This window comes from Balaenoptera musculus, chromosome 3 (assembly GCF_009873245.2).
Source record: "Balaenoptera musculus isolate JJ_BM4_2016_0621 chromosome 3, mBalMus1.pri.v3, whole genome shotgun sequence".
NCBI classification, from domain to species: Eukaryota; Metazoa; Chordata; class Mammalia; order Artiodactyla; family Balaenopteridae; genus Balaenoptera; species Balaenoptera musculus.
Window position 1 is genome coordinate 104,984,645 of NC_045787.1, and position 14,003 is coordinate 104,998,647.

Below are 14,003 nucleotides of genomic sequence, written 5' to 3' on the forward strand. Positions count from 1 at the left end.
AAATGACTTCTACCTCCTCTCCACAAACCCCGTTCCCCTACATAGTTTACACAAGCAAAGTCCTGGTCAACAAAAATGATGACTCCTTTATCCCATCTTTCTCCACAGCTAATTTTCATTAGCAAAAAATAACCCTGCCAATACTATTATTACTACAGCATCATTTTATTTCTCAATGCCATACAACACCAGAAACTATATTATCTTTTGAAAATTAACACAAAGTAAATTGGCATTCCTCATTTGACAAGGACTTAGGCTCATATAACCCCCGTGCACCCAGGAAGAAAAGCAGGGAAGTCTCACTGCTAGTCGCTCTAGTGCAACACGTGGTTCAAATGATGGAAATCATCTTTATTTTATTCCTCCAAGTGACTCTGAGTCCATACAGATTCACTTCAGTAGAATCCATATGGATTCCACTTCAGATAAGCACAAAAATTGTCCTTCATCTATTGTCTCTTCCTTTTCTTCCTTTCTCCCAAACTCCTGGGTCTCCCGTTCCCTTGAATTTTCTGTTTCCTTACCAGGAGCCATATTTACCTTTCAGCCTCTGGCCAGGCTGTCAGTCATTGTGTTCATCCATTATTCTCTTCTGAGGAGCCAGACCTATGGGAGGGGACTTCAGGGCTGCTCATAGGAAGAGGTGAGAGAGATTCCAAAACACCTTTCTTCTGCTGAGATGGATTTCCTCTTGGCGTAACTCAGGTGCACTGCTACGCTGCCAGTGTTCTTGTGTCTTATCAAAGAACCCCTCTGCAGAACAGTCTGCTCTGATCTGAGACCCTGCAGTGGGTGGGAAGGAACCATGCCCCGAAAGGGAGTGATGGAGTAAGTTAACTTATGCTGTCCTACCCTCACCCTAGCAAAACCTTTGCCCTACTGGTGTAGGTAGGAGGTGGAACACAGCACTACATTCTGCCCACCCAGCAATTTCTGGCCACTGGGTGTTCCCCCCTCCATCATGTCCCAGCCTGTATTCATTTTGTGGCACCATCTTTGAGACGTTCTCACTTGCTTTCCCATACAAACAGCTCTCCCCCACCTCCCAAGCTAGTGCCAAGGTATTCACATGTCTTTCTGCGACAGTGTTCTTATCGGTTTTCTTGGACATATCACGACTCCAGCAAGCTCCAGGAAGAAAACCCTGGATTCAGATCTGCAGAGGGGATTCACTCGCTCCCTATATGGCCGTGGTGGCTGTTAAACACTTTTGGAAGCTGGGGGTCACCATGCTTCCACCCCAAGGCTTGATCTCTCCCTTCCCTTCCCTTCCTTTCATCTGACTCACTCCCCCTCCCACTCACTCCTCATGGGAAGGAAAAGAGAGACTCCTCTCCAGATCAGCTTTTGAGGAAATGGATCCATCCATGCCCTGGGAAACAGAAGCAAAAACAAAACCTCCCAAACACTCATCATTTTCTCTGGGTATTTTGGAGATAATTTAGCCATGTTAGAACTGGCAAGATGAGATTTAAGACAATTAGAGGAGGAGCAGGGCTGTGAGGACCACGGATGCATTGGGTCAGCTAGTTACACTTGCAGGCGGAGCCCTTTCGGGTAAACAGGGAGCGACACAAAGAGCGCATCAGACGTGACCTCTCTCCTCTAGCTCTGTGCACAGCAGCCTTGTCAAGAAGGGACTTGCCTAGGGGACTCCTGGCCTGCCTCTTAGGACTTCGCCAAAAGCTTTGTTCGCCACGTCTACTGTAGGTCAGCAGAAATTCAAGTGCGAAAACCAGCTGATCATCAGAATTACCCAGGGAGCTTTGTAAAAATATAGATTCCCAGACATCCTCCTAGATTCACCTGAGCAGAATTTCAGCAGTGAGGCCCTGGATTCTCCATATTGACAGGGCTTGCCAGATGCCAACTTGGAAAACCATTTTTTTTTTTAAAGACATTTTTATTGCCAAGGTAAACCCACATCTACCAAAATCTGTTTTCAGAATTTACCTTTTCAAAAGAAGGGAGAAGACTGAGAATGAGAATGGTTATCCCAGGTTTTAGATTAATATATAATGTATTTATAATAAGAGGAGAAATCTTATGGGCATATATATATACATATATGCAAATATATACAAAAAACTAAAAATGTGGAAATATTAGCATCATTAGACTATGTTCAGTGATGATATGGTATTGCTATTATAATTTCCTTGTAATTTTTTGTATGTTTTAAATAGTCAAAGTAAAAATACACTTCTAAGTGAAAATTACTCAGTATTATGGATTTGTCCTAATCCATTTAATCATTCCCTTAATGATGGATGCTGAGGTAGTATCTAGTTCGCAATTTAAACCCTCGGAGCTTTGGGGAAAAGCTCGCTTTTAAGAGCTCACATCATCAGGAAGTACAGCATCCCTTCATTTTCTACACAGTGAACTAATTTCAAGTTTGCCCTCTCATGATGCCAGGAGGGAAAGAAGTTCTAATATGTCCCTCAGAGATCTGTTCTCGCCTGAGTTAGGTTACAGTTTGTGGATTTTCCAGACTGTGGAGGATGTGGTGGTTACAGAGAGAAGGTCATATTCTTCAGTAAAATACTTTTTTTCTGCAAGAATTCAGCAGACATGTCCACCACCTAGTGCCCATGGTGCTTCCAGAGGCAGTGTGGAGCTTGGAAACAATCCTTCACTTAGTGGAGTACAGAAGATAACCACTGCCCACAAGAAAAACAACCCCCATGTTGGTTTTCAAGTGTTTTTTTCCTTTCCCCTGCTTTAGTTTTGTCCCTGACAGGATGATTTCCTTATTCATTGTTCTTTAAATTGCTCTGATCTGCATCAAAAAAAAAAGGAGGCCTGGATCAGGTTCAGAATGCTATTTTCTTCCTCCTGAAGCCCAAGCCCTGCTGAGCTTTGCAGAGTGTTCAGAAGAGCCTGAAAATCCTGGAGGGTCCTCTTTCTGGGGATCAAGATTCAAAAAAGTTTGTACCTTTTACTGACAATCTGTGGATAGCAGGAATTGACCTAAAGGCTTCTTGAGGTTTCTATATATTGCTGGTGCTGTTGGCTGAGGGCATGACTCTGTGTGCTGTGGCCACCAGTCTGTCTCAGTGGGTCCCTTTTTGAGGATCCCACTCTGCAATCAGAGCCTGGCAGCACTCATCCCACCACTGCAGAAAGTCAGATATGTCCACCTGGCCCAGATCCTGTGGTGGTCATTTTTTGTGCTCAGCTTGAGGCTGAGAATAGTCTTCCAACTACAGTAGTCCCATGTCAGTCTGTTCTTGGTGATCCTGGTGTTCTTTTTGGTATTGGGGTCGGAAAGGATACTGAGTATCTGGGTCTCCTCCCATAGTCAGCAGTACTGGCACATAATTCCCGAGTGTTAGAGTAGAGGAGAGTTCTCTCCTCCCTGCACAGCCTGCATGGGCTGCATCATGACACTTTGTCCTTGGATCACACAAGGGACAGAGGATACGTGGGATGGGAGAAAGGTAGAAATGGTTGGTTCCTGCTGAAAGAACTGGAGGAAGGAAAATGATGAGATCTGCCTGGGAGAGTGCACAGGTCAATTTCGTGTTGCAGAGCTGTCAGACCAGGTCTCCCATTTGGGCCATCTACCAAGGAATTCACAGGCTCACTTCTGCTCTGCCCAGGGTACAGAGATCTTGGGTCCTGAAACCACATTTGAATTCTCGATTCTGGAATGCCTGTTTGGCTAGTGTTTTTCTGTTTGCAGTATCAAGGAATTGGTTCCTCTTGAAGACTTGAACTAGAATGTTTGATTGAGATCTTGGGACGGATGTCTGGTCTCGTGTGGTTCCTTGTGGTAAGTATTCTTGAGTATAAGGCTGAGGCTGGTTCTGTCCATGGATTTGGTCTTCTCCTAAGAAGGAGCTGAACCCCAATCGTCCCTGTCTTGCTCTGTGGTTTTTAAACCAAATCTGAATTTTAGATTCTGGAATGCCAATTTCCTTGGCCATTTGTTTCCTGTTTGCTTTTTCAGGGTAAGGGTCATGTTCAAGCCATGCTTGGAGGATTGTCTTTTGACTCTAGTTGTAAATAATCTTGCCTTACCAGGTTTCTTTTTGTAATAGTATGTCACTTGCAGTGCTGGTCAAATCCATCTTGGGAAGAGGTATCCAGATTCTGTAAAGGTGAGTGGACAACTCGGAAAACCATTTTTATAGCTTATAGAATCTAAGCCATAGATCTGGAAGAGATCTACTCTAACTTTTCCACTTTTCTATTAAAAAAAAATTAAACTCGGAAAAGTTAATTGCAATGTTGTACAATCATAACAGCTTATTATCTTTAAAGATTGCAGTAGTGAAATTTTTTGTTTGAAGAAAAAATGTGCCTGGTGAAAAAACCAAGGGGCCAGCCTAGTGATATACCAATTGAAACCTCTGGACTGATCATTGCCATGGTGATTTTGTATCATTTATGCACTTAACTTTCATTCATTTATTCACTTAACAAATGAGTATCTACTATGCGCCAAGGCTGTTTTAGGAACAGAGGATACAGTAGTGAAGCTACTCTGCCCTCACCAAGCTTTTATTCTAGTGGAGAAGAGAGACTAGCGACAAGATAAAAATAAAATATAGAGTAGTCAGATGTAGCATGTCAGTAAAACCAAAGCGGGGAACAGGGATTTGAAATGTTCAGCAATGGGGGTTGGGTTGACGTTTCAGACATGATGGCCAGGGAAGGCTTCATTATATCAAGGTGACTTTGGAGAGGAAAGACCTGAAGGAATTGAGGGAACTGGCCATGTGTAGATCAGGGGTACCATTATCAGGCAGAGGAAAGAGCAAATGGAAAGGCCCTGGGGTGGGAATATGCTGGGTCTGGTAGGAATAGCGAAGATGTTGGTGGGAATGTAGCAGGGTGAATGAGGAGAGGAGGGGGCATAGGAGGTGTGTCAGCGAGGCACAGGGGGCCAGATCACATGGGTCGGTGTAAGCACTTGGGTTTTTAGTCTACATGAAATGAAAAACTACTGAAGAATTTTGGACAAGAGAGTGTTTATACCCAACCTATGTTTTTGTTTTTGTTTTTTTTTTTTATTTTATTATTTATGACTGTGTTGAGTCTTCGTTTCTGTGTGAGGGCTTTCTCTAGTTGCGGCAAGTGGGGACCACTCCTCATCGCGGTGCGCGGGCCTCTCACCATCGCGGCCTCTCTTGTTGCGGAGCACAGGCTCCAGACGCGCAGGCTCAGTAATTGTGGCTCACGGGCCCAGTTGCTCCGTGGCATGTGGGATCTTCCCAGACCAGGGCTGGAACCCGTGTCCCCTGCATTGGCAGGCAGATTCTCAACCACTGCGCCACCAGGGAAGCCCCCAACCTATGTTTTAATGGAACCTCTCTGGGCAGAGTTGAAGGCAGACTTCAGTAATCCTGGGTGCCTCTGAGGGAGCGAGGTATTTAATCACCTCACCGGTGGGAGTCTTTCTTATTGAGTAAATACTTGGCAGCCTCAGCCGTCAGCTTGAAAGGCAGAGAGAAAAGTAAATGTCCACAGGTGAGTACCCAGTGGAGGTGCTTGTTTAAGCTAAATCCTGTGTGTCCTCTAGGGCCTAACTCAGTGTTGCCTCTCCTACCCAACCATGGAACTGTGACTGGAGCCAGCAGGCATCTGATTTATTCTCGATGTGCAGGGTCCCAGTTACCGAACTGATTATTGAATGAATGAATGAATGAATGAATGAAAAAGATGACCATGAAGGATGCTTGAGATCTAATTGGGAAGAAGTGTGTTTCCCACTGTTAGATGTATTGGAATCAGATGCTCGATCAGTGGTTCTCAGCGTTTCTCTGTTCAATGAACATTTTTGGGTGGTGACATCAGTAAAGGGATGGAAAGGGGAACACCCCTTTTTAGAAAGAAATATTTATAAAAATTTAAAAAAGCTTTCCAGCCATTTATTGGCCACCTTTCTACACTACATCTCTTTTCTCTGATTAGCTGTAAGTTGTACCCTGCTCTCCTCCAGTCTGTCCATGACAGCCTTCCACCTGTCAGATAGCTCTATAACAACAGGCAGCTGCACTTGTGGCAAAATGCAAATTTCATTCTTTGATTACGATTGGCAGCTGACCCAGGAAGAGCTTGAGGGACACCAATGTCTGCAAGCCACTTAGAAAATCATCATTTAGGGATGCTGCAGAAATAATTCCTGTACAGGTGAGATCAGAGCACCCCCAAAGTGCACATTCCAACTCTAAGTCCCTAAGCTTCTCAAACTACAATTACCTCTGCTGTTGTCAATTTAGTCATTTTTGACATGACTCTCATGTGACACTTTGCTAAGAGCATGAAGGTTTTGAGGGTATAAAGAATGGGAAGCTGGAAATGGCCAAAGGCATTTTGTCCTTCAAGGGTGACGTAGAAACTTGAACGTAGCCTGGCCCAGCTGGAAGAAGAAGGCTCCTATTGTCTGTCCTCTTTCTAAACCTGCACAACTATCACCACCCCTTCTCATGCCTCCTCTTTGCCATGACCCTAAACCCACAGTCTCACTCCTGCTTCCCACCTTTGTAAGGCAGAAAGAGGGGAAATCCTGAAAAATAATGTATGCTTGTAAAAGCCTCTACAATAGTAGCAATTGTGATGACGTCATACCCTGACTGTCGCTAATCAGGTTTGCCCCCTCTGTCTGACAGAGAGAAGATTCTCTCTTGTCTCTGGGTCTCCTACTGCCTCTGGGTATGAGGTTAAACCTGAGATTATCAGGTCAGCAGACAGAATCCTCCACATCTCAGGCAGCCATGGCCTTGGCAAGACTATCTGAGCTTGTAGCAAAAGGCCTCGGAAGACAACAGGTGTTTGAGATCTGGGGGCATGTAGAGCTGTCAGGACCTTAGGGACACACATCCTTTCCTATTACAGATGAGGGAGTTTGGAGTAGGGAAGAGCAGTGCAGACCAGATTATGCGAAGGTTAGTGGTAGAGTCTGAAAAACTTACTGGAGTGGCCTTGGGCTATTTCCAATACAAATAGGATGTGAATCCTGGAGTCCCTCACTTTATTGAAAACTTTAAAACACTTTTATTATTCATATGTGTTTAGAAATGGAACAAAAATATTTTTCTTATATGTGTAAAGAGGTCATTTAATGGTAAAATATACTTGTATGAGAAATCTTTTTGGTGCACCCATTGTTTAGCTTGTCTCCTTATCGGCATTTTCATGTAATACATGAAAACATTACAGTAGGAATCAAAGGTCTCATGCCATCTCTCCTTTTTTCAGCCTCATGTTTCTTCGCTACGCTTTTTCCAATTATCTTCTCCCTGTGCTATGGGCAGAATTGTGTCCCCCACAAAAATCCGTATGTTGAAGCCCTAACCCCCCAATGTACTAGTATTTAGAGATGGTGCCTTTGGGAGGTAATTAGGTTAGATGAGGTCATGAGGGCAGGGCCCTCTGAATGAGGTTAGTGCCCTCATAAGAAGATATACCAGAGAACCTGTGATCTCTTTCTCTACCATGTGCAGAAACAGCAAGAAGGCAGCTGTCTGCAAATCAGGCTGAGAGTCCTCACCAGAACCCAACCACACTGGCACCCTGATCTAGGACTTCCAAGCTCTAGATCTATGACAATAAATTTCTGTTCTTTAAGATATCCAGTCTACGGTATTTTGTTGTGGTAGCCTGAGCTAACCAAGACACCCTGACTCTCTTTCTCTCATTGTCATTCTACTTTCTCCCTCTACTACACTCTTCCGAGAGGGCAGAGACAGAGGATATAGACCTGGTGACTGTGATTGCCTATGTAAGGCCACCCTGCTGCATTTTTACCCCTTTATCATTAGAATTCAGTGAACAAAGTATCTTACCTATATTGCATTATTTTTTTAAAAAACAAATTAAAAAAATATATTTTTGACCAGTTTGCCTTTGGGAGTGATGCTAAACTCCTTTCTTTCCTGTGCAATTGGTAGAAAATAACTTCTCCTAAAAAGAGGGGAAAACTGGGGAAAGAAAATATTGAAGGAGAGGTCAACGAGAAAGGAGAATCTGACAGACATAGACAAGGAGAGATGCTTCTGATGCCCCCTCTGTCCCTGAGCCTCACGGTGCCCAGCCCTCTCTATCCTGCCTGCCATTCCTTTCCTCAACATCTTCCCACTGCCGCTTGCTGCCACTTCCCTTCTATTCTTTCCTCTCCTGTTGAAACTCACTTCAACCCCTAAGAACCCATTGTCCCAAGCCCAGATTTCCATGCCTCTACCTTCTAGAGTAACAGAAGACATGATCTCTGTGCTAATAGTTGAGGACCAGCAATCCTCCCTCCCGAATAACAACTGTACATGTTAACTAGAGCCATCTGTAGGGAACACATCCACCTGTGTTTCAAAGACTGCTCATCCAAACCTAAGTGTCCATTGACAGATGAATGGATAAAGAAGACTGGCACATATATACAATGGAATATTACTCAGCCATAAAAAGAAACAAAATTGAGTTATTTGTAATGAGGTGGATGGACCTAGAGACTGTCATACAGAGTGAAGTAAGTCAGAAAAACAAATACCGTATGCTAACACATATATATGGAATCTAAAAAAAAGAAAAAAAATTGTTCTGACGAACTTAGGGGCAGGACAGGAATAAAGACACACACGTAGAGAATGGACTTGAGGACATGAGGAGGGGGAAGGGTAAGCTGGGACGAAGTGAGAGAGTGGCATGGACATATGTACACTACCAAATGTAAAACAGATAGCTAGTGGGAAGCAGCCGCATAGCACAGGGAGATCAGCTCGGTGCTTTGTGACCACCTAGAGGGGTGGGACAGGGAGGGTGGGAGGGAGACGCAAGAGGGAGGAGATATGGGGATATATGTATACATATAGCTGATTCACTTTGTTATAAAGCAGAAACTAACACAACATTGTAAAGCAATTATACTCCAATAAAGATGTTAAAAAAAAGAGTGCTCATCCAAAAGGAAACTCCAGCTCAGCACTATCCAATAGAACTATAATGAGAGCCACAAATGATACTTTAAATTTTCTAGTAGCCACATTTTTAAGAAGTAAAAACAAACAAATGAGTAAGATTGATTTTAAAAATATATTTTAGTGCAACGTATATCTAAAATATATCATTTTAATACATAATCCATTTTTTAAGCGTAATGAGATATTTCACATTATTTTCAAACTGCCTTCCAAATCAAATATGTATTTTATACCTGCAGCACATCTCAATTCAAACCAGCCACATTCAGTTGGTTAATGGCAGCATGTGGTGAGTGGCTACCATATTGGGCAGCACAGCTGTAGTCAGAGAAAAGGAAAGGTGAGGCCCAGCACATCAGCAAATGAGGAAGCCCCCCCACCCCCATCCTATGGACTCCCTCTCCTGGGCTTGAAAGCACAGGCCTCTTGAAGAGGGCACAAATTAAATGCTTCTTCGCAATTTGAGATTTTTTTTCATTGCTTTTTAAGAAAGAGACCCAAACTACCATCTCCTTAAATATTATCGTTAGAATCGCATATGTTCAGAACAAAGATTTCTCCTTAGATTCTTGAAACGTAGTACATTGCTGACAGTAATTTCTAAAAGCAGAGAACAGCCTGGTCTCTCCTCTCATCCCTTTTGTGAAGCCAAAGCATTGTGTCCAGTGTGCAATGTGGTGCTCAAGCTTTCACCCCCTGACTTCTCGAGAAAATGATGGCCACAAATTAGTTTTATTTGCTGAGAAATGGGTGATTCCCTGCCTGCACGGGCTATCACAACAAAGCTGCCCCAGCTTTAACAGGTGTATAGGTACACAATAGTAGCAGGCCTTTGTACCCTGGACTTAACGTTATGTTTCTTTCAGGTGCAGCTGTGGGTTTGTTTTCACTGCGGTTTGAGTAGAGGCTGGACCTTCAATTACAGCAATTAGCTGTCGACACCATGTGTCAAGTTCATTCATATGCTATTAGCTCAATTAATCCTACCATGGTACCCAAGCCCTTGATGTCCCTTACTTTTTATAGCTGAAGTCTGCCTTTTATACAACATAGAGAAATTATTTGAATGGTCAAAATTTCAGGATGAGAGTGATGTGGAGGGTGGTACTGCTAAAATCTAGTAGAATGAGGTTTCCTTTCAGTAGTTAAATTTTTTTGACCATCTCGTGATATTTGTTTTCAAGGATTTCCTGCTGCCATTCACTAATCTTTTATCTCTTTGACAGAGCCTCTCTCTCCTTCCTTACTCAGATCTTTATCCTTATCTGAGGGGTTAGCTGATAGAAATTGATAAAGATAAGGTTTTACATTCAGGAGGCATTTGTGATTTTATTGACATGCTAAAAAGTATTCAGACCTAAAAGAGATTAATCTCTATACCATGCTACAGAGTTTTCCTGATCACCTCAAATTACACCCCTGCCAACTCTAAAGCTGACTTGGGTTAAGAAACTAGTCTATTCTCATTACCACTTTTCCCCAAAGTGATGGCAACTTTTTTTTTTCCAGTCAAATTAAAATTCACATTGAAGTGTATTTCTACTTGATTGTAGCTCTTGTGAAGAATTCTTAAGAAAAGATAACATGAAATCTGAGATGGCTATTGTTTGTAGATTGGATTTTCAAGGACAGCTCATTCCCATGGTTAATTGAAAGCTAAATGCGTATAAACAAGAGTTGGCAAAGACTGATTCTCCTCCCTCTCCAGAGGCTTCTAAGATTTCTTTTCATGAGCACCCAGAGTCTTTCCCCACACTGGGTCCAGATTCCGTTCTCAGTATATCTGGCCAGATGACGCAACATCTGTGTTCTCTTTTAAGAACGTGAGAAATGAAGCTTTTTCATCTTCCCTCTCTTTGAGTTCTGGGAAATCCAATTAAAACTGTTCAGACTTTCCTTTTCTTGTTTGCTTTAGAAGACAGCTCACTGCAAGAGTGCTGTGGTGGTCTCTCGCCTGTGGAAGAAGGTGACCGAAAAATCAACCTGATTATGGAGTTGTCGACACAGGTTTCCCATCAGACTGAGAAGATCACTCAGCTGGAAGAAATTTTAGAAGAAAAGGAAAGGAAGATTCAGCAGCTGGACGCCGAGCGGGAGGCCCATCCTTTCCCAGAGGTCAAAGACTCTCCAGAATGTTTACAAGAAGCCCCAATTTTCTTTAATAATAGCATCACTCCTGTGGTCTATGACGAGGATATTTAAAGATTCTTAGTTAAAAAAAACAATAAAAGTTTATTAAGTGTCATCAAGGTAAAGTCCAGAGCCCAAGCAGACTCACTGGCAAACTCAAGTTCCAGTTCATGGGTTTGACCTATTCTATAAGGTTCATATTGGAAGGAAACAAAACAAAGGGAAGTCTTCAGACGCAAACACTGTATGTTTCCCCTTTAGACATTTGTCACATAATCCACACAGCTGTAGCACACTTTGTTTTCAGACATTCCTGATAACAGGGGGAGAGGAAAAAACACAAAGCTAGAGAGATGGTCAAAGAACTTAGCATCATTCTCTTACCAGAGGTTTGTCACACTGCAAGGGAGGGGTGGCACGAATCCCATTTTATTATGCAGCTCAACTGTGAACAGAAAGCAGTCATGGAGCGTGAGCTTCAAACTGGGGAATGTTGGGGTACTGAGAGCAGAATCATTGCCAGCAGAGTAAATAGCCATGAGGTCTGTCTTTTCGTATCCTCTAGAATGTATTTCTCAATGGCATGTATTTTATTAACATTTAGCAAGGGTAGAAATGAAGTAAAACCAAACCAATCAAAAGAAATAAAGAATGGATGAATCAGAGCCGCAGTCCTTTGGGAGAAGTGTCCTGGGACAACATCTCCTTGGGAAAACACATAACACTGATTTTTCCCTTACGAGCAACATTAAGACCAAAGCAAAATACACGATTACGATTGTACCGAGGAGCTGTGGATGGCACAAAATAACATCAGGAAAAATAGAGGATGGGCAAAGGAAAGCTGCCCTGTAATTAATGGAGTAGAAGACCTCATGTCATATTCTTCTCCCACTCATCCCCTTCAAATGAACTATTTCTCATCCAAAAAGACCAGCTAGGTACTAACTTTAAGACCTTGGTGCTTAATTCTTACTCTCTCGGTACTGCAGGACTCAGGCAAACAGCTATAGCTATCCCATGAGTCTGTATTGCTACTTCTCGATTTAATCCAATCAGTTCAACAACTACTCATCAGAACTCTTCTATCTACCAGGCACAATAATAGATGTTAGCAATATCATAGCAAACATGAAAATCACAACTTTTATCATTCAGGAATTCATAGACACAGTTAAGAGTCTCCTTAAAACAAAGTTTCTAAACCCGACTTTTTTTTTTTTAAGGAAGTATTGGGTTTTGGACTCATAATAGCTTTGCAATATTGACTCTAGAGGTTCACTACAAAGTAAAACCACGGTTCTACCGGTAGGTTCTATGTTCATATAAAGCTAGAATCTTCCCATATTTGTATATAACCTCGGAATTTCACCTGAAATGTCTGCAAGTATGTACAGGTGCAGTCCATTATCAGAAATGAAACCAACTTACAACTCTATGATCATGAATACACACCTACCCCAGAAGGTAACTTGAAGCACTTTTCCACGGTTCTAAAAGAAGCTTTTCCATGGAGTCTACGTCAGTCCCTCACTTCAGAAATCCCTTCTCTCTGGTCCCTCCTTCTCACCTCTTCAAACCTGATGATCCCCTTTGTCTTTCCTGTTTCTCTGGTACTGATGAGGGTACCCTGTTCCAGTCTTGAAGTTCTGCCCATTGCATCTGACACCGTGGTAAGAATGAAAGTTGCCATGTTTTTACTGCATATTACTGTGAGAAAGCTTTAAATCTTTCAGTCTGTTAAGAGTGGACTATCTCCAAGACAAACTAGTCTCTGCAATTTTGTTGTGTTATTTTGATCATCAGGTCTCCATTTCTTTATTTTACTGAAGATTATCTTAATCCCATGGGATACTGAGGCTGAGAAAGATGAAAAGCAGGGAGGGAGAGGAGGAAAAAAAAAAAAACACCTCATCATACCCCAAATAGGAGGGTGTTCACTTCTAGATCAATTTTCCGTGGCTAATGCCTTGGCCAGCCCTCAGCATGAAAGTAGCCTTACAGTGGAGATAAAATAACAGGCAGAGCTGGAGCTGCTGTAAATAATTAATAGAGCCTGTCACCTCTACATATCTAAGGACCAGCCACTGAAGAAGAAAGCATCGAGAGTCATATTACCCTGCAAACCCATCTTTACAAGAAACTGATCTTGACTCAGGTCTAGGTCATCCTCAAATCAGAATCGGGGAGGAGATTTGGTCCAAAGGTGAACAGACTAATCTCTGTTACTGACACCTAAGCAACAAGAATTCTTTAGATATCCAGGTTTTATGAGGAGGTGGGAGGTGAGAAGAGTTGTTACTGGCCTCTGGCCTCTGAGACATTTATAAGTACAAAATTTCACATTCCCTGCTGAACATTTATGCCATTGTGTGCCCCCCAAATTTCATTTCCATTTTCTGCCATTCCTCCAGAGAACTGGGTAGTAAATTTCAGATTGTGCCAAATACCTGGTTCAGACGAACTACAAATCAGATTATAGCCCACACTGTAAAGCCAAAGTCTCATTTTCTTAAGAGCCAGTTGGATTGCTGAAACAGTTTACTGATCTTTAAAATATCTGTTGTGAATATCACAAGACAGCATGCTGATGTCCCTATTCTTAAAGAAAATTTAGGCAATCATCAGGTAATATATCTGGTTCAAAATAATTGGAAATTAAAAATTTAAACTATTTAACAAGTAACAAAAGCCATTCTCTAATAGTCTAAAAACATTTACAGAAATATATGCAGAGATTTAATTCTCCTTTTTCACCAGTCATTAACTTTTTCCAGGGAGGAAGTTAAGTTGAACGTGTGGTATGGTTAATCAATTTAAATAAATGTTGGATTTTTTAACAATTTCATTACTATGTGCATGACAAGCTGAAATCATAGTAATAGACTTGTTAAAGACTAGCAGAAAAGCAAGTCACTGGAGAAACTGACCCGGAAATGTGAAGGG

The 14,003-nt window shown here is 42.2% G+C and overlaps 1 protein-coding gene across 1 annotated transcript in view; it reads left to right on the plus strand.

Annotated features, from left to right (window-relative positions):
• The window catches only part of CCDC192 (coiled-coil domain containing 192), a 228,233-nt gene extending 217,104 nt beyond the window's left edge, over positions 1-11,129 (plus strand). Inside the window, exon 6 of the mRNA XM_036847282.1 lies at positions 10,843-11,129. Within this exon, the coding sequence (XP_036703177.1) occupies positions 10,843-11,129 (287 nt within the window). The remainder of the gene's footprint in view (positions 1-10,842) is intronic.
• Positions 11,130-14,003: the final 2,874 nt, after the last annotated feature.